This window comes from Mercenaria mercenaria, chromosome 12 (genome assembly GCF_021730395.1).
Source record: "Mercenaria mercenaria strain notata chromosome 12, MADL_Memer_1, whole genome shotgun sequence".
NCBI classification, from domain to species: domain Eukaryota; kingdom Metazoa; phylum Mollusca; class Bivalvia; order Venerida; family Veneridae; genus Mercenaria; species Mercenaria mercenaria.
Genome location: NC_069372.1, coordinates 40,667,082 through 40,688,776, shown reverse-complemented (window position 1 = coordinate 40,688,776; position 21,695 = coordinate 40,667,082). Strand labels below are relative to the sequence as shown.

Sequence of the window (21,695 nt, the reverse complement as noted above, 5' to 3'; positions counted from 1 at the left end):
TTCGAGATATCGACATTCAGCTGTATTTTTTCTTGATCTACAAGAAAACAAGTGCATTGTCTATTGTAATTAATGGAGTCATTGATTCTTTTTTTTTCAGTGGTCGGACGGTAATGAATTAATTTGTTGTCTACAGCGTATTAAATAATGGAATAATAAATATTCTATGGAATAAAATGCTTACTCTTTTATATTTCTTTATATGTATATTCATATATTTACAATATCATAAGTTTAAGTATAATTTACATGGTCAGATACTGGCTGAAATTAGGTAAAATGATGAGTGTAGTAAAAAGGCGAGCGTAATCATACCGTATTTGTTTCACCGTGTAAACTTCAGCTGTACACGTCACCCTGCTGTATTTCATTCAATATGATTTATATGCTTGAGACAGGAATAAATATATATATTCCTTTTAAACATTTCCGAAAAAAGAAACGCTCTTTGAAATATCATTTAAAATAAAATCTGATATTGGATTTAAACCCATACACATGGATTTTTATTAACATATATTTACATTGATATCAGAATTCGTAGATTATCCAAAGTATCGTGTCCATTTCGAGCAGCCAACTGCATCAGTCGAACGCAATCTTGGGATTCTAGCTAACATTTGTGTAACTCAAGTCAACAAGTATTGTCATGCACCCGCTCCTTATAGCCAGATTTTGGACATTTTCTTTGAAAACACAAAAATGAGTTTTACACTTAGAACACTTTTTAAAAAGTTTATCTTTCTTTATCAAAATGGTGAGGTCACTTGCCTTCCATTGACATGGGTTCGAAATCTTGTTTGAGAAGTAGAATTCTTCATGTTAGGAAGCCACCCAACGTTAATGCGTTATTGCATACTTTCATCATATTTTTGTATTGTTTTTAATTGCTGCTGCGTTTACTTTCCAATTTTTACATTCTCTTCGAGTAGTCTACATTAATATAAACACGTGTAAAAAATATTTAAGGTCTTTACTTCTAAATATTGAATTACCAGTACACCGACTGTGACCACGAATACTTGCAGTAGAGTACAATTGTAGATGTTTGCGTACGTGTAAGGATCAAGTACAAATAAGATTCTGTGACGAGCTGTATGAAAAGAAAAAAAAAGCTTTTATTTTCGTATAAACAACATTTGTGTAAAACTTTTATAGATGGCCCTTTCTGCGAGATTGCAGCCACAATCTGACAGCATTTACAGAAAACATGAACAAAATGGCGTTGTCAAAATTGGACACTAAAGTTTCAAAAAAAGAATATTAGATTATAGCTAAATATATTTTTCTGACGGTATAGACTAAAACTGAATTGACACGGCTATATCATTTTTCACTGGATTTAACGAAATTGAGAATAAAAAACAGGAACTGTATTTTTATCGTAAGGCAAATGACAACAGAATATGGGCAGGTTTTTTCGGTCTGTTCTATTTATATGTAAAAAAAGATCGATCTCCTGACATTTATTTTAACATTCTGATACCCTTGGAAACCTACATACCGTTACTGAATTTAGTTTATATCGGTGTCATAAAAACTATTGGGGGAAAACGTTAAATGTTACCAGCAATTCACAGAAAGTAGAATAAAATAAACATCTTAAGAGAAAAACATAACACTGGTACTGGTAACTCCTGATAATCAAGATTTTATTGGGTGGGTCATACCCATTTCATTTAAGTATTAAGTGCTATTTATTTGCGTATTGAGGGATATAAACCACATTGGTACTTCTTGTAAATCCTTGAACTGCGCTAGCGAATCTTGGCGGGTGTGGAGGGTGGGGGAGCTCCTTGGTCGTGTGGTTACGGTCGCTTGCTTCGAATCACTTGTCCCTCAACGATGCGTGTTTGAGCCCTGTTCGGGGCGTTGATTTCTCCTTGTGAGGAAGCCATCCAGCTGGCTTACGGAAGATCAATAGTTCTACACATTTGCCCGCCCATGATGAAATAATGCACGATGGGGCACCTTTGGTCATTCTCTATCGTCAAAAGCCGGAAATTCGCCATATGACCTATACTACCCAACAAAAATCATTCTTGGATCATTTGCAAGAAGTCTCAATGTGGTTTATGTATACACGTATAAATGCACGTAAAAATAACATTAAATCTATATATTTTCAGTTTTTACAGTAGCTTGCTCCTTGAGTAGTCTTGTAAAGGCTTTAGGATTTCACCCCTTTAAAAACTTAACCATGCTATTTCCTACTATGTTCCTTAAAATGGGATTACGCACTTCGTATATATTGTTGTATCGTAATGTAAGTAAATCGTTGGTCTTCTAGGACCATCCCGGTGTTGATTGCAAAGAAAAATTACGTGTCCTGAATTCAAGTAAAACCGTTATTTTCTATGCACATATGTATATAATTATGTATAAGAAATGTCCGTTTTGACACTATATTTAGCGTACTGCTTCTTCCCAATTAAATGTGTCATTTCAAAAGTCTTAGTATCGGTGCAGTGTATGTGCCTAGCTACAGTATACCTTTCTATGACAATTCTGCCGATCACAAGGCCTAGGAGAACCCCGTGCGTGTATAGTTATTATACAAGCATGGATTGAATTCAACAAGAAAAAAATAGGAGAACCCAAGACCCATTAACTTCATATTTTCATGTCGTAATTTTATACCCAGGAGATCGAATTAGGGCTAATGTGGTCCTCTTGTTTTGTGAAACGGTCTTATTCAAAGAAGGTATGTTGTTGGAATAAAGAGTTTGCATACTGGATGTGACACTGCGGGATCAAATATGTTAGTTTCCTTATGGGTATGATACTATTATAATATGAGAGAGAGGTCTGGAAACTGCGATTTTCAAGGGATTGCAAGTTAAGTCCTTTAAGGTGATACTGCTTGTTCGATTATAGCTTTTGCAAACGTATCGATCTGCTTATAGTTATACTCGTTGGATTTTATGTGAGGAATGTCAGATGGTAATGCAGAATTCAAGTTTTGGTCGGATATAATGATGTAATATGCTGTTTCTTTGACTTTTCTGATTGTTGTTTTGACATTTCTCTTACTGTTTCTTGGTGAGTTCTTTACTATAAATTTGCATTTATGATACTTATGTGCTTCGACCAACGGAGATCTTTACTTAAAGTACAAGAGATATCACAAAAAGGTAAGGACCTTCAACGAAGTGAATTGCAAATTGCCTCCCACCTTCACAGTACACACCTGACTATTGAGAGTAACACATCTTCTTATCATATTTAAAGGCTCATAATGCCTTTGTTTAAAATGTGGCTTCCATATTTTCTGGTTTCAACATAAAATACATTAACTTCTTGTTAAATCCCATTTCTGATAATTACATTCTTTAACATTTGTCAAAGGTTTTAATATTGCTGAATATATTAGAATGTTTTATTGAGTCTTTTGTTTTTATTACCTCCCTTTATGGCTCTAACTATAACTGTTCATGTGCAATATTAAAAGTAGTATTTTTTAACCATGTAAGTACGCATAACATCTATTTGGAAAGCTGTTTCATCTATTTTTAAGATAGAAATTTAAAGCATTATGGTCCTTTAACTTTCATGTAAAGTTTCACTGGAATCCACTCATCGCCACCTACATGTACGTATACATACATCGCAAGTTTGAAGTTAATACCTTAAATGGTTAACAAGTAATGCTCCGGACACTAAAAATGACAGACAGATTTGACCTTTGAGCCTAATTTCTGACCTTGACCTTTAACTTGCAGACAAGCTCTATATTCTCTCACATCATCACATCTCTACCTACCTACATGCCAAGTTTGAAATCAATAACTTGAATGGTTAATAAGCTATGCTCCGGACACGAAATATGACGGACATATTGACTTTTAAAATCAATTTGTGACCTTGACCTTTGACCTACAGAGGTGTTTTAACTGCTCTGTACATCGTCTAATCGCCATCTACCTATATGCCAAGTTAAAAGTTAATGCCTTTAATGTTTATTAAGTTATGCTCCGGACAAGAATTGTGATTGACGAACAGACGGACGTTCCTACATAAGGGTATTTATGTGGCTACACTTGTGTTGTCTCTATTGTTGTTCTTTTAGCCAGGTAAAAGAAAAATAGCCACATAAAAGCTTACGGAATGAATGACATCAAAGAAAAAATACTGTTCCTATAGCCACCAAAGTATGCAACTGTAAGCTCGGACAGACGGACGGACAGACGCATGCGCAATCACGTTATACGTCCTGTTTTTTTCCAAGACGGGCGTATAAAAAGTTGTGTTTATGTTAGAGACGTAAGTAAACAACAGCTGGCTGCGGTAATTTGAGAGACCTATCATTCAACAAATACAATAAAATATGCACGAAACAACCGCTATCATGTTATATATGCGAAACATTTTCAACAATTCTACACCGCATCAAATGTCTTAAATAAATTGTTAAAGTGAGGGGAATGGTAGAGCCTTGCTATTCATAGTTTTAGACATTGAAAGTTTTAAGATGGACTACATTTCTCAAAGGAGTTACACAAACATTGCCTGGTAAGTATTGTGTATATAACATAGTGTAACTAAGATGGGTTTTTAAACACGCTAGTCTTTGTATATTCGTCTGTATTGTAAGTTTGAAAATACAACTGATATTTCAGGGTATTGTATTCCGAGGGTTCAACGCAATAAGGGCGTATCTACATATGATTATTATATGTAGATACGCCCTTATTGCGTTGAACCCTCGATTCCTGTGATGCTAAAAGTTGTGTACGACATGATGATTTATTAAAATTTGAGTGTCCCTGTTGCATTTTAAGCTGTCAGTATTTTGAATTGTTCTTGTTTATGTGCCAAAGTAGGAGTTGGACCAAACAAATTTAAAGTTTTTACGCATGTTTACAGCCAGAAATAGATCTATTTAATATGAGACGGATGTACTTCCCCGAAAATAATACGTCTCGGATCATTCGTTTTTCACCTCTGATATATGTGTTTTACTACGGGGAGTAAAACGTCCCGCGGAATAACATAGAAGTGTGTAGACGTCTAATGAATTACTGTTCGTCCCTAATAACCGACACAGACATATTAAAGTAAGAAATACAAATTACTGTTCAAAACAACTACTCTGGGTTTTTTTATAACTTTGAACTTCAATGAATAGCTCTTCATTTTCTTCTGGTAAAGGCTCATTGATTTTGAATAACAAGCAGATGAAGATGCCCAGTCACTCTTTATATGTTTAGGCTTTTGTCGTTGAATAAAAATAAAATAATGCTCTACATCTTCACATACTGCCTTACATTGGTAATTCTCTCGTAGATGCCTGAAAAGGTCATTGTTTAACTTACTGTAGTTGTTTCTTACATGATATATTGGTCAAAGTGGGAAACTGTAGCACTTATATTCGCTATTATTGCCTACTCGTTTTTTCCGGCCACAGGCCGGTATTGAATTTACCTTTACTTCCTGTAAATATTTGGAGTGAAGGTCATTTAACAGCTAATTAAACTTGTAGATTTTGATTGGTGGATGGAAAAATCCACAGGTTTTCGAATGGAATAGATAATATTTTCTTAAAGGATGTGCAGGTGCTCGGAGCTGTATTGTTAGACAGTATAATCCGTGCAAGACTCCTGTGAAAATAGATTACGTCATAAACTTGAATTCCCTCTGTAGTAAATTCAACAACAAACCTATACGGAGTGGTCTTCCGTAAACGTTTCGTAGCTAAAAGTACGGCCGTATATTGTTTTTAAAGATACTTCTTGATACTCTCCGTTAAGTTACGATGAACAAAAACGTCGATATATTTCCATATTGACGTCTGAATATCATACAGGGTACGTAGCGTTTTTGTAATGTGTGTCATTGCGTTAATGTTGTTTTTCATTTACGTCAGTATTGTCAATTTAATTCAGATTAATGAACAAATTCAGTACATCTTTATATATTTGAATCAATATATATTTGAATGATATTTAATATGTATAGACAGGTATGTAATAAAAAGATTATTAGCTTTACCCCGAGAAATATGCACTTGTTCTTTAGCGGAATAATATTGCGTTCCTAATGCCACGCACTATTTCTATTTCTAGATACAAGGCCGATAATAATAATAATAATAATAATAATAATAATAACAAAAATAATAATAATAATAGGATAACATAATTGGCTATAGCCAGACTAACATTGCACATAGTCCTCTAACACAATACTAGTAATGTAGAAATTCTACCCTTATTTTGTAACAAAGACAGTGAAGTAAAAGACATGAATACATGAATTAATTGCTTAAATAGTACAAAAATGTACATCGAAAAGAGTTTAGGCAATATAAGGTAGACTTCTAAGCAATATAAGAAGATTAACTTCTAGGCAATATAGGAAGATTAACTTATAGGCAATATAAGAAGATTAACTTCTAGGCAATATAGGAAGATTAACTTATAGGCAATATAAGAAGATTAACTTCTAGGCAATATAGGAAGATTAACTTATAGGCAATATAAGAAGATTAACTTCTAGGCAATATAGGAAGGTTAACTTATAGGCAATATAAGAAGATTAACTTATAGGCAATATAAAAAGATTAAGTTATGTGTATGTACAAGTGGCTAAAGATTTAAGATGTTTCTTGTAATCCACACACCAAAAGCCATAAAACCTCCTATTTGAGAAAAGTACAAATAACATATAACAGGGTTATCGTATTAATAGCTCGATCTGGGATGCTGTATTTGGCTCGAGTTAATTTTTTTCAGATCGGATCTCACGAGGCGCACAAGCGCCGAATGTGAACCGTTCTTGCAAAATCCACGAGAGCCAAATACAAAATCCCAGATCTAGCTACTGTTGTAATAACCCTTTTATCATATACCTCCACTTTTTTGTTTGTTATTTTGTTATCGAACGAAATCTTAAAGTGTCATAGTTTGTCGATGTTTAAAAATAAACAAGTGAATTTTTATTGTGTGTGCTATTATAGGTCGTGCATATTAAATGAAAGTAGTCGGCATCATACAACACAAAAGGTACAATATTGATTTTTTTTCAGCCTGTTCATATTTACCTGTGAAATACAAGAAGAATTGATATAAGTATATAATGAAAATATATACTGCTTACCATATTCAAAGTTTTCTCTTTATTGTGACTTCCATTCTATAAAAACATATTTTATCGTTATGGCTCTGCTTAAATGATGAAAATATGATATTTTATAACGTCACAGCTGGGATACACAGCTATCAACTCCGCGTCATTGCACACCAGGCCGTAGTAATGTCCACGTTTTACTGCTGAAAAAGCGGAATTTTTTAATGTAGATATTGCTTAGATTTTGAGTTTTATATTTCTAGCCAACACATCAAAACGCTATTGTGACAAATCAGGTATTTATCGTTTTGGCGACCCCGTGCATCAAATCCTTGTCTTGACATATTGGCGGCCTGTCAGGAAGACTGTCAGAATACGAGTTATATGACCCAGGGAAGTGCCTACGCCTTTAGTATCTTGAACAATGAATTGGGTCCAATCGCTAAGGTGACTATGTCTTAGACTAGCTGACAAACGATATAGAATGTCCTTTGTTAAAACGTATAGCTGGTGAGACCAAATATCTCATACATATATTTTCCTCTAGCTACCTTGCCTAAATGATTCGTGTACCAAATATTCGTAAATGAGTTCAATTATGAGCTAGATTTAGGGATCAGGCAAATCACTAAATGTTTCAAACTAACAATCTTCAATTAATAATAATTAGCTCAAACTCCTATAGGCTGGAGACTCTATACTTGACTGGTCTTTTTGTTGAAGTTCCCGTCATGCAATGTCTTTGAATCAACAACATACGAGTCTTATCGCATAGATGCTCCGCCTCTGTCCTCTTAATTGAATATGCAACTCTATATGATTGCCTTGACTCCTGGATACTCAGCGCCTATATGCTAGCTATCACATGTAGCATTCACTACCATATAGGTATTTCCCCGATGCCTCGGCTGTACTTCGCCAATAACACTGAACCGTCTTTAAGCTGGAACTCTCCTACTATCTCAGTAGATTACCAAACTCTGGGTCTCTGTCTCAGCTTTCCGATGCTCAGCCTATATTTGCTATCGTCTATAGCATTCAACAGCTGGCCCTATAGCTCGAAACCTTGTTGAAATTCTGCAACTCTTCTTTAGTCTATGAACTTCAAACATCTTCTTTTTAATAATGTATCCGCCCTGACAGTGTAGTTGCAATAAATTCCTCATCAAAGTACTGGGATAAATTATTACTTGAATCCTCGATGTGTCTTCTTCTATCGCTGGATACCGAATGATCTCTCTGTCCTCCATCTATCTATTTATACCCTGCAGACGTGAGCTTTGATTGGTTCTATTTATAGAACTTGTTTCTGATTTGTCCAAATTTATACATAGTATTTAACAACGAGTACTTGCTCTAACAAAACGTTGGTTCCTTTAATTATTGTATACAACATAATGTATGATGCTCGGATCCAGCTATCACTGTAATTAACCCAAGTCGTCCATAAATGACCCAAATCCTAATTCAAATATAATCATAGCAATGGTAGCATGAAAAGGGAGTCAAACACTATCTGTGCTTATGTATAACGTTATCAATATATCAAATATACAAATTATTCTGACAAAGACGCATATTTTATTTGTCGTATATAAGGATCTTACATGCCTGTCTGTGTAAGACGGGTTTTTCCCAACCCGAGAACAGAGTAGAATGAAAACCCGAGCGTTAGCGAGGTTTTTTATCTGTCTTACACAGGCAGACATGTTAGATATCGCATTCAAATAGATCGTGGTGACAAATAGATTTGGGTATTTCCTGGCATTATGTTTTATAGTTTATGACATCATAATAGTGCCAGTACTATGTGATGTCACCTAAGTGCACACTATATTTAGACAAGGTTTTTCCCTAAGGAATATCCCTGGCGCGTGCTCAAACAAATGTTTACTTTCTCCGCTAGTTTGGCAAGCATTGTCATTCTGGTATGTTGGCGCCCTCAAAACGCACCACCAACACACCAGAATGAGATGGCAGATATCAGCGTTTAATGATTAAGATCAACCTGTATGCATCATTAATAGCTTTCGATCAAGTTAAGTCATTTATTATTAATAGCACTAGCCTCTACATTTAGAATAAGTCACCTGTGGTTTTCCACTTTCTAGAGAATCGAGATCTTACCATGACACCACAAAATGAACGAAGGATGGGCTTAAAATTTGCTTTTAAAGTGTGTTATAAAGACGACTGGTAATTTGAGAATACATTACATCCTCTTGATAAAATAATAAAGTCAATAGCGGTGATTTGCGATTTATTTAAAATGCTTTCAACATCGTTACCACTTGTAAAAGTAAGGTGATTGGCACCGTGTGATGATTTATTGTTTTGGGTGTTTAAAGAATAAGAGTAGTTCACAAAGGAGTTACACTAACTTTGTTCAGTAAGTATTGTTTATGTTACAAATATTGTAACTGGGATTCTGTTAACACGCTAGTCTTTCTGTATTTGTTTGTACTCTGAATCTAAATATATAACCCGTGTTTCAGTACTAAAATGCGAGTTTGTAAAATTAGTAAATGGCTTGATGACTTACTGAAAGTCATTTAGCGGCGTCTTTGTTCATGTTACATGTATTATTTTTTTTATAAGGACTGTTATCCTGATGGAGTTTAAATTGACGAAAGAAAAATTAAACAAAGACAAATTTGTATCCAGGGATGCATACTGAGTTACTTCTTTTGTAGTATTATTAAACTGAAGTGTAAAAGAGGTTTTTAGTACGAATGTTAATCTGTAAATTCAGTTGTAAATTTGCATTAAAGGAGGTTGATCAAATTTGGTCACCAAATGGATTTGTTCAAACTTTAACAACTAATCATTCACACTTATTTGTGTTCATTGAGTTCGTAGATTTCCACTGGAAATAGCTTTTAGATTTGATTTTCTTGCCCTGGTTGCTACACAATATAGCGTTATTTAAGTATAAGTATAAATTTAATAAACATATTTTGCCTAAGAAATAATATGAATATAAATACTTTGTATTAAAGCTGTCAAAGATTTTCACTGATCGGTATATATTTTGCCAAAATTCATTAGAAACGTTATTATCATTACCTTTCTTTGCCTATTTCGGTTGCAATATAGACTTGCCTCTTGTTACAGGTACATGAAATATCCCAATTATCAAATGCAAAGGTAAAACTAGAAATTATATTGAAATATAAAGAAATAGTCCACTTGTTGAATATTTTTATATTATCTAGCGGGAGTTTCTTACAAAATTTCATAAAAGGTAATACAATATGCTTGGATCTAACTCTATGTAAAAGGGTATTTTTGATCCTTAAATATATTTCTAACAGAATATCGAACAGAATATATACGAAAATTGAAATGTGTCATAAAATGTTGCTCAAATGTGACTGACTATCTTTAAAAACATGCATCAGGAAGTCAAATCTAACCATAACGGGATATTTTGATCGCATGCTTTCAAATATCTCCACATGCCAATCTTTTATATTCTTCCTATACGGTAATGATGAACTTTTAACTATTCACAAAAGCTATCTAAAACTTGTATGATTTTCCTTAATCTGTATTCATACCCTATGTTTTGTTCACGGAAGATTAATCCTGAGGTTATTCAAATCATGTAGAATTATGTCCCTTTTCTTCTAAAACGATTGGATAATCAGAGCCAAGAAAGACTATTCAGAATGTATAAGAGTAATGATTGAGAATAAAATCTAAAAAGATTATGTAGTCGGTAGCCAGACTTAATTTTCCTGTATGAAATAAAAACATTTCTAAATAAATTTCATTGTTTTGTAACAAAATGCTTATTCGTTTACAAAAAGTTATACCAATAACGGTGGTGGTGATGGGATCTATACTTGTGTGTGGGAAGGTATGCTGGCGTGTTTTAGGTCATGTTTATGTGTATAGCACTCGTTTCATAACACCTCCAAAAGTGCTTCACATCTCAGCAGCTGGAAGACAGTACAAACAATTAAAAATCTATAATAATAATAATAATAATAATAATAATAATAATTTTATTTAAAGAAGGTAACACATAAAGATATATAACAGTGTTAGAACATATTAAACATCTTAAATTTCAATGTGGTCTTCTGTAATATTAATAAAAACAGTTCAACACACAAAAATAGATTAAAACCGATTATCTAATTATAATATAAGACAGAAGTAGAATGATAAACATTTAAATACAGCATTCACTCTTGACAAACACTCCATTTAATTAGAAAAAAAATATGTATACAATCATAAAAAGTAAAATCACTCAGATATGCATTCACCCATTAAAAGAAAATAAACAAATAGCAATTGCAGAAAAAAAAGTTGTAGCTTATTCAGGTCCTAATAAGTATCTTTTGTATTTGCTTTTGAAAGATGTAAGTGAATCCACACAACGAATATTTTGTGGAATGATATTCCATAATTTAGCACTATTATAGCCAAATGATCTTTTCATATAATTCGTGCGACATTTAGGTATTAAAATATCATTATGTACAACTGATCTAATAAATTTCATTGCTGGAAAACTGCTATATCAATATTTAATCAAGTACAAATTGTTTAAACAAACGAATTAATATATAAACCATAAAAAAAGATATTTCCTTCTGTTTGCAATGTGTTTTACATTACAAAATAAAAAGGTTTTAAACATACGTAAAATATATCTGGCTTTGATCGGGGAAGTTGTTTCTTAGTTTTGGAGCAATGTTGCCATACTTCGCGGTTCGGGTCTTTGGCACAAATAATTATATGATGTCTTTAGATGGTAGTTTCCTAACCTGTCTGTATTTGTAGTCTATCCTTCGTATAGGCTGAGTTTAGAGCCTTGAAGGTGTGTGCAAGAAATTGACATTGTATCTCACGGGTAGTTATTTCAATACAGGAGAAATATGATTATGACGGGACGTCCTGGACGTTGTCGTGCTATTAACTTGTTCTTGTTTTTCTAACATGTTGTTGAAAATACAACTTAGCTACGCGTCGTGAGGTAACCAGACAACACATTAGAGGGTATCATCTGATGTGACCTATTGTATGAAATACAACTTTAGCTAATATTTGCACATTCTTGTTTTTAAACTTGAAACACAAAAAAGTCACCAAAGCAAAACTTACCTTTTACTAGTATTTCCCGTTTATTAAATTGGCTTTTATCAAATGAATAGCGGGCACACCTTAGCAGATATTTCTGGTTTAGAATCTGAGGTGTTAATACTGAAAGGAAATAATAATTATCTAACTGTAATTATATTTAAACAGCATGAGGAAATATTTTCCACTGTTAGCTTAAACATTTAGATCGAATAAAGTAATGAGTTTTCTAACCGTGCATGTGTATAACACCGGACATTATACAATATTGAATTTCAAATCGCTTGTGTAACATTGGGCATACAAAGTAGAATGTTCTTATTGTGTGAGTAACATGGGGCATGCAATGTGGAAAGTTTTATCGTGTGTATAACATGGGGAATGTTCTTATCGTGTATATAAAATGGGGCATGCAATGTGGAATGTTCAAGATGAATATCGAGAGAAATATTATAGTGTGTGTAACATTGGGCATGTTCTTATCGTGTGTATAAATGAAGCATGCAATGTGGAATGTTCTTATCTTGTGTGTAACATGGAGCATGGAATGTGGAATGTTCAAGATGAATATCGAGAGAAAGATTATCGTGTGTGTAACATTGGGCATGCAGTATGGAATCATCTTATCGTGTGTGTGACATGGGCTTTCAATGTGTGGAATGCTCTTAACGTGTGTGTAACAAAGGACATGCAATGTGGAATGTTCTTATCGTGTGTGTAACAAGGGACATGCAATGTGAAATGTTCTAAGCGTGTGTACTACATGGACATGCAATGTGGAACGTTCTTATCGTGTGTGTAACACAGGCACCATGCAATGTTCAAGTTATTCATAAAGACGTGTGTCTACATTGGCATGCAATGTGGAAGTTCTTATCGTGTGTGTAACACGGGCTTGCAATGTGGAATTTCAAGATTATAATCGAGAGAATAGTAATGTATCTGATGTGTAACATGGCATGCAATGTGGAATGTCTTATCGTGTGTTACATGGCTTTCAATGTGAAAGTTTTACGTGTTTGTAACAAGACATGTAATGTGGAGTTCATTATGTGTGTAAAATGGGCTTTGCAATGTGGAATGTTCTTATCGTGTGTATAATGCATGCAATGTGAATTTCTGTACTGTCTGCGTAAACATCATGAACCAATGTCAATGATGGATTTGTATCATATTATGTGTGTTACATAATAATGGGCTTCATATAGTGAATTGTTCTTATTGTTGTGTCATATCGCCATGGACAATGATTTATTATAATTCTTGTAAAATCATGCTTTAACCTAATGCTATAAATACCCATCTAAAAGTGCAATCCAATGCCAATGACTTTTGTGATCTGTTAAATTGACACTAATTTATTACATTATATTACCTTTTTTATATTTAAAATCGATCAATAAATCTATATAATTGTAATAGTTAGCTCGTCATTTCCTATATATATTTCCTGCAATATAAATTATTTTACGGAAAAACATTTTACGCTACAAACGATAAAACTAAATCAGAACTTTGCTGTTGTGCGTCACTGAAACGTTATGACGCCACTATTGTTTATGGACGTTAATTTCGTCACTGTACGAGAGTGCTGCAAAGAAAGTATTTCTCTGTGTTTTAATTATTTTTTGTAAAAAGACTGTATGCAAGAAAAACAGTGACAGATTATCATACATTAGTCTGGTGAGCACGAAAGCATCTTCTAATCGTGTGTGTAACATAGGGTATGCAATATAGAATGTTCTAATTTGCGCGTGTAGCGGTATACTATGTAGTATGTCTAAATCTCAATGAGACCGCCTCGGTAGCCTAGTGGTAGAACTCCCGCTTCGAGTGCGGGAGGTCATGGGTTCGATACCTGGCCGCGTCATACCTAAGATGTAAAAAATGGTACAAGTAGCTTTCTCGCTTGGCGCTCAGCCCGCTGTCAGTATAATGTGACTAGGTGGAGGTGAGGCAGCACTATGAAGTTGGGCATTGTTCTCACTGCCCATAATACTGAAATGCTATAAAATTGTTGAGAAAAACGTTAAACCCGAACACATACACACACAAACCTCAGTGATTGGATAGATTATCTGTACATATTATCTTTCTTATACCTGTATGAATAGTTTCTGGCCCAGACTGTAACTATATCACTTATAAAAGCACAATACATTTTGCATCGTAATCAAGTTAGAATAACATAGATGGTCAATAAAAATTAATGCATGTCTGATGAATCTGAGGAAGGGTGCACGCCAGTTCCACTCCCGTTTTCTTACACACCCATGATAAAGTTCATATATGATAAATACCTGTTTCTGGTTTAAATTTCAATATCATAAAATTTCAGAAGTATAAAATCTGAAAAGGTGTAGTTTAAAAGCGTCGTCTCAACCTTCATCAGAAATTTAATTTTTGAGAGTATTCACGTGAAAGAAATAGAAGACTGTTAATACAGTCTACAATTTCAATGCAATGTTAACAGTTTTTGTCAAGTTAAAATACAGATACACGAGAGTTTAAAATGTTTTCTACTGTTTAAAATTATCAAAAGTGTTATTTGGGTTTAACGCCGTACTCACACGAAAGCGTACAGACTAACTAATAATAGGTATTGTTTCTTAGATTCCCTCGAATTGTCGAGTAAGCTGTCTTTCCGACAGCATTTATTAAAAAAGCTAGTCGCAGTTGAGCGATCGGTGAATCGAAAGATAGAAATTGAAATCAAAGAAAATAGTCGGAATTCATTCGATACATTTCAAATCATTAAAACGAGTCATAAATTGTCACTCAACGTTAGGCATTTCATAAATACCATTATCACGAACCATGGTGTTAAGAAATGTATGAGGACATATCACAGTCATATGATAATGAGGTGAGACTTACGCATCATCAGCAAAGAGAATTACAACAAGAAAATGAAGCACTTTAATTACAATATAACAGTTCGTCTTTGGAAAAGCTGATCGACCAGACAACATATTAAAACCAGTATCAAGAACACGTGCCACTAAACGTAAAATCTGTCTAAAGTTCTGTGTTTTATTTCTATGTATATTTCATCTATTTTGGGTTAATTTGACCAGTCATTCATTCTTAGTTTCATCGATCTGGCATCATACAGAAGTTCCATCGACCTTTGTCACAAACGTTTTGCCATGTAAGAAGTAGGCAAAATACTTTCAAACTTCCCTCATGCATTTGGCATGAGATGATCTCACAGGACAAGTTAAATAACCATAGCTTCTGTTATATTCAATGTGGTAGAAGTTACCCCTCCCTTTATAACTAACTCAAAAATGTTGGCAAAATGATTTCATATAAGCAGGTTTCTCAAAAACTACTAAGCCAAATGTTTCCGAGTTTCACATGCGTCTTTAGCATCAAGAATTTACTTCACATGGCAAGTTACACAACCATAGTTTGTAGTTTGTATTATACATTATTCTAGGATTATCAGGGGAGATGTGCCATGCAATGTTTCAAAATATTTTGATATTTTTCAGAATTGCATACGTCATGATGAAGATTAAATCACAACAATAAAAGGAATCAATTGACAGGTCAAATACCAATCTTCAGATGTTTCGCTGATGCCATTGAAATACGTAGAGGACTGTAGTTTAAAATCTAAACCCTTTGGGGATGTACCATAAAGCAGTGAATCAAGTCCGTACCTCGAAAAGTGATAAAATCGGTAAATCAGCATTGACATAACTGAGTAAAGCATCCCTAGAAATAGCGCGATAGCTCTTTAAACCATCAACAGTGATCACAGTTGCAAATGAATAAGATTTTTAGATGATGTTAGACAATGCAAGAATTTAAAATTCAAATATCTCATGTGAAATTAATAAGGATTATATTTATTTTGAAATATCAGAATACACTGAATAAATGAAAATATTTTTTAATGAAAATTGCTGTTATCTATTTCATAATAGTGTTTTGTATAAAGTTATAAACAAACGATTGATATTAAAGAATACTGGGGCAAATCTGATATTATTGGCGACATTCGATATAGTTAAAGGCATTTCAGAATGATTACATCGAATGAGAAAAGAAAGCCGTGTTCAGTTTATGGAATACCCTTTTTCAGAGTCACAGTTCTCTCGTTTGTAGGACTTTGTGTTGGTGTCATACTTACTTCGTCCACTTTACAATTGTCAATAATATTTGATAGCTCGATAGAAATAAAGAGAAATGTTACGGATGGAAATTCTAAACTATCGACAAATCCCTATGTCGGTGTAAAACAGGAAGATAAATTGAGTAATAATACAAATACCACCAGCAGCAGACGACAGAGTAATTGCATTTCGTGTTTTCAGCACAACTTTAATTATGTGATACAAAATGACAGAATATGCAAACTGTATTCGCCCAATCAAACTGTGGAATTAATTGTACTCATAATGACCATCCATAAAAACACGAACGAAAGAATGGCATTACGTGCCACCTGGCTTTCATATACTAAAAATAACACGGCCAATGTCAGATATGCATTTCTTTTAGGTGAAATTGATGATAATAAACAACAGGAAGCTATACTGAAAGAAAACAGTGTATACCACGACATCATCAAAGAAGATTTCATTGATAAGTATGTGAATTTAACTTACAAAACTATTATGGGATTTAAATGGGCGTCAACAAAGTGTGCGCATGCGCATTACGTAATGAAAACTGATGACGACATGTTTGTCAACATTCCAAATGTTCTGAATACTTGCAAGGGTAGTCACAATGAAACGTTACAGAAAGCAATCCTTGGGGCCTGTCACATAAAAGCAAGCCCTATACGAAACCAGAAGTCAAAGTGGTTTGCTTCAGTGGCCAGTTATCCTGAGAAATCTTATCCCGGGTTTTGTTCCGGGACAGGTTATTTGACCAGCATGCATGTAGCGAGTGAAGTTTATAAAATCTCCCATACTATTCCTTTCTTTCACCTAGAGGATGTTTATGTATCACTATGTATAAGAAAATTAGGCTTTAAACTTCAGCCAATCTCTGGATTCAATGCAGGTCGACCAAAAATGGATCCATGCCTCTATAAAGGAGATAAATTGATTACAGCTCATCAGTTGACACCAGTAATGTTAAAGTCAATATGGCATGGAAAGTGCGTCAAACAATGACAAGGTAATTGGAAAGGCAATTTATGAAAATGTGTGCATTATATTTTCATTCTTTTGAAATAAGTACATGTATTAAACATTTTAAATACCGTGTTTATATTTTTGAAATTTTATCACATACCTACACAGTGCTACGATAACACACTGTATAACTAGTTTACTAACCTGTGTGACATTAGTTAATTGTACCGCAAAGTGCCATTCGAAACATTTACACATTTAATTGTACTTACTGAAAGGCATAATGGTAGAGCAGTCGTTTGTTGTTTGTACCCCAAAGTGCTGTTCGAAACATTTACACATTGAATTCTACTTAGTGAAAGGCATAATCATTATGGTAGAGCAGCCGTTAGTTGATTGTACCACAAAGTGTCATTCGAAACATTTGCACATTGAATTGTCCTTACTGAAAGGTATAATGATAGAACAGTCCTTATTGTTAGACATTTTTATTATTTTTATCTTGCTATTTTCATTTTACATGTTTGTTTTTTTTTCACAAATATATAAGCATCATGTATATTGCCTTTTATCAACAATACCATCATAACTAAAAATGATTCAACATCCCTCATCTACCATATGGTAGATAAATTAGAAAAAGTTCAGCGTCCAGCGGCTAGATTCATAACAGGGGATTACAAATCCAGAGATGTGGGCTGTGTAACAAGGATGTTGAGTACACTGGAACTACCAACTCTACACCAACGCCGTCAGTCAAACCGACTGATTTCCTATTCAAGGTGGCTGAGGGTCTGGTGCCAGCACTACCACCATCAGAATACCTGCATCCGGCGAAACAGAGAAGGCACATTTAAATTAAGAAATTTACAGACTGTGAGACAAAAAACGTTCTTGAAAAACAAGTAATAAATAATTCACGTGGCTCTCTGGTTAAACATTGTAGAAATGAGCAATTACGAAACTCTTTCTTTGTGAAAACGACAAAGGATTGGAACCGTCTGGAAGATCAGATAGTGTGCGCAAAGACAGTACAGGGCTTTAAGTCAGCCCTCCATTATTACTAGCGCCTCTCCCCGGTGTTCTATACCGTAACTTGTCCTACACCTAGAACATACAGATAGAGATACAGGTATGACGTTGCTAAATTTCGTCAACGTCAGAACACGCGGACGTTCCCCGGTTACCCGGTGTGAAGCAAACTGCTCCACTACTGAACCGTCAATGGTGGTCGTAATGGCCGTTTTAGCGGGTTTTTTTTTTGTTACTGTATATACATGTAGCAAGGTATATAATAGCGTTATTTAAAACATTATTGGTTGCTGCCTCGAAGTCTTATTTCTGCCTTGATTGATGCAACATATTTGTATTACTTGTACTGTTAGAAAACATGTTTTGGTATACTCAGGCTTTTATTTAGACCATTGAACTTTGTTTTTTGCTATAGTAACGAACCGATAAGTAAGGAAAAAGAAATAAATGCCGGATAATGGTAGTAGACAAAATCTATATTAAAGTTCATGTAATTATCAACTTCTCCGATTATCTAGAAAGAAGGAAGTAAGAAAACTGTTGTTTTTAATATGGTATTTTATTAGCTTCCATTTTACCGGGTCTTTTGAAGTTTGGTCCATTTTCTATAAAATATCAACGAAAATGCAAAACGAAAAAAAAACAGACCCCCCCCCCCCCCCCCCCCCCCCAACAAAAAAAATGTGGTAGTTTCGAAATTTGATGATTTGGAAGGTGTTTATGTATTGATTCATTTTCATTATTACTCATTGTATTAGTGAGCAGGTCCTTAAACATACTGTACTGCGATATAAGCGTGAGGTTTCGGTTCATCAGATATGATGGTATTGCTGATTTGTTAACACTCTAACGCTTTGCAATATTTTCATACTTAGTGTATTTTGTCATGATTGCATTTCATTTACATTGACCATACATGGCTCAGTAGGTATTAAATTTACATGTATTGTATATATGATATAAAAAGAACTTTGTTTATCATATACAACTGTTTGTTGTGGGACGACTTTTTTAGTCTTTCTTGTGTTCTAATAGGGCGTGGACGGTAGCATGCATTTCCACTACCATCCATGAACAGGCTCAATCAAACCGAGCCTGCAACATTTTCGTTTTTGTCGTGTTGAGCGACCTGTGGAGTTTCCACTTTTCTCTTTTTTAATACCACAGCAGCGTTGTTTGTGCCGTGTGGCGGCCGTACATTCAATCAGGGCTGTTATATTTCGATCTTCTCAGATCGTTCATCACGACTTTTATGTCGTGTTATTGGTACTGTTTAGTTTCTCAACATGACCATTTCGGCCTGGATGGTTCCAATACTCCCGCTTTCATAGCCTTGGGTATTGTATAATTACCCCTTGGATATGGTGCCTGCTTTTTAATTTTGTCTTTTGACAGTTCCTGTGATACGCAGGCTCCATAACCTCAGATCCCCTTCCTAAATTCCAGTTTGTTTAGTTCTGCCCATTGTTTTCTCGTTTGGGGCAAACCCTTTACTTTATCTGGGGACCAAATGCCGCTCTTCATGGAATTACACGCCTCAACACGTGTATCATTGAAGGTTCCATGTTCACCGCCGTTTGAATACATCTGTGGATGTCTTTAAATTGCTTTTTGTACTTTTAGCATGTGTAAATGTTGAGTTCTGCTCAACCCGGGGCTAGATGTTGTGGACGGTAGCATGCATTTCCACTACCGTCCATGAACAGGCTCAATCAAACCGAGCCTACATCATTTTCGTTATTGTCGTGTTGAGCGACCTGTGAAGTTTCCACTTTTCTCTATTTTATTATCACAGCAGCATTGTTTGTGCCGTGTGGCGGCTGTAAAAAGTCTCCCCGTACATTCAATCAGGGCTGTTATATTTCGATCTTCTCAGATCGTTCATCACGACTTTTATGTCGTGTTATTGGTACTGTTTAGTTTCTCAACATGACCATTTCGGCCTGGGTGGTCCCAATACTCCCGCTTTCATAGCCTTGGGTATTGTATAATCACCCCTTGGATATGATGCCTACTTTTTAATTTTGTCTTTTGACAGTTCCTGTGATACGCAGGCTCCATAACCTCAGACCCCCTTCCTAAATTCCAGTTTGTTTAGTTCTGCCCATAGTTTTCTCGTTTGGGGCTAACCCTTTACTTTATCTGGGGACCAAACGCCGCTCTTCATGGAATTACACGCCTCAACACGTGTATTATTGAAGGTTCCATGTTCACCGCCGTTTGAATACATCTGCGGATGTCTCTAAATTGCTTTTTGTACTTTTACCATGTGTAAATGTTGAGTTCTGCTCAACCCGGGGCTAGAGGGCGTGGACGGTAGCATGCATTTCCATTACCGTCCATGAACAGGCTCAATAAAACGAGCCTGCAACATTTTCTTTTTTGTCGTGTTGAGCGACCTGTGAAGTTTCCACTTTTCCCTATTTTAATTTTCATACTAATTTCAATTTGGTGCTATTTATTTTCAAGTTTAATATGTGTTTGGTATATCTATTCTGTTCAGTAAGAATTGCTATCTGTAATAAATGGGTAATATGACTTCGCTTCACAGTTACTTTAAACGTATTTTATTGCAGGTATGTATTTATATAAACAATAATAGTTTATATAAACAATAATAGTGCAAATATAGCAATGGAATTGGACCAGTGGTGCAGCCAACATAAGTAAACCGCACTCTTCTAAATAAACACTTCCATCTTAACCCCCATCTATGTTATAATGTTGAAATACGAAGCATTCTTAGAAGAATAAATGGTTAAAAACTGACTAATTGTTTGACTGTTTGACGAGCTTGTTCACTTAAAAGACTTTACAGTTTAATTCATCATTGCTGCGTAAATTCCTTATAAATTCAATGAATCTGCTTGTTGTTATTGGTGCTGCTGCGGTTGTTGCCGAAAGAACCAATCACCAGTGGTAATATGCACTAACGGGCCCACTATAGCAAAAGCTTGATATTACAACAATAAGAACCTGGTTGTACAAAGTACTACATACATGATTGAAAGGACAAATAAATGTATTTCAACTATCATTCTCATTTGTGTTTGAATAAAACTTAATACGAAATGCAATGAATGTATTTTTTTTCTGAATTATCAATATTTAGTACATGAAACGAATGATTGTTTCTGCTAGAATTGTCTTCTCTTTTACTCCTTATACATAAATAATAGAGACAGAATTGTTTTAGCTAATCGTAGATTAACAGATAAGCGGCGCAATAATTTCTATTAACTGTGTGAGGCAGCTATGAAATAGTATGTGGAAGACGATATTAGAGTGTGCCAACCGTTTGTGGCATTTTGTATTTCATCATAGTAATTTACGTAATGTCAGAACAGTTTCAGTTATGACTTACAATCAAATCCTACAGGTAGATAACAGTCATCGAAACTGTGC

The 21,695-nt window shown here is 34.6% G+C and overlaps 1 protein-coding gene across 9 annotated transcripts in view; it reads left to right on the top strand.

The window, feature by feature from the left end:
* The window catches only part of LOC123534948 (beta-1,3-galactosyltransferase 1-like), an 80,047-nt gene extending 59,219 nt beyond the window's left edge, over positions 1-20,828 (top strand). For 5 of the 9 annotated variants that reach the window (XM_053519820.1, XM_053519817.1, XM_053519819.1 and 2 more), the window contains one exon: positions 15,660-20,828. In XM_053519820.1, the coding sequence (XP_053375795.1) occupies positions 16,197-17,297 (1,101 nt within the window). In that variant the 5' untranslated portion in view covers positions 15,660-16,196 and the 3' untranslated portion in view covers positions 17,298-20,828. Of the gene's footprint in view, positions 1-4,343; positions 4,513-9,196; positions 9,458-12,193; positions 12,313-12,341; positions 12,488-15,659 lie in introns of those variants that run through there. The other 4 variants (XM_045317438.2, XM_045317439.2, XM_045317440.2 and 1 more) reach the window with 4 other exon arrangements.
* The last annotated feature ends 867 nt before the right edge of the window (positions 20,829-21,695 follow it).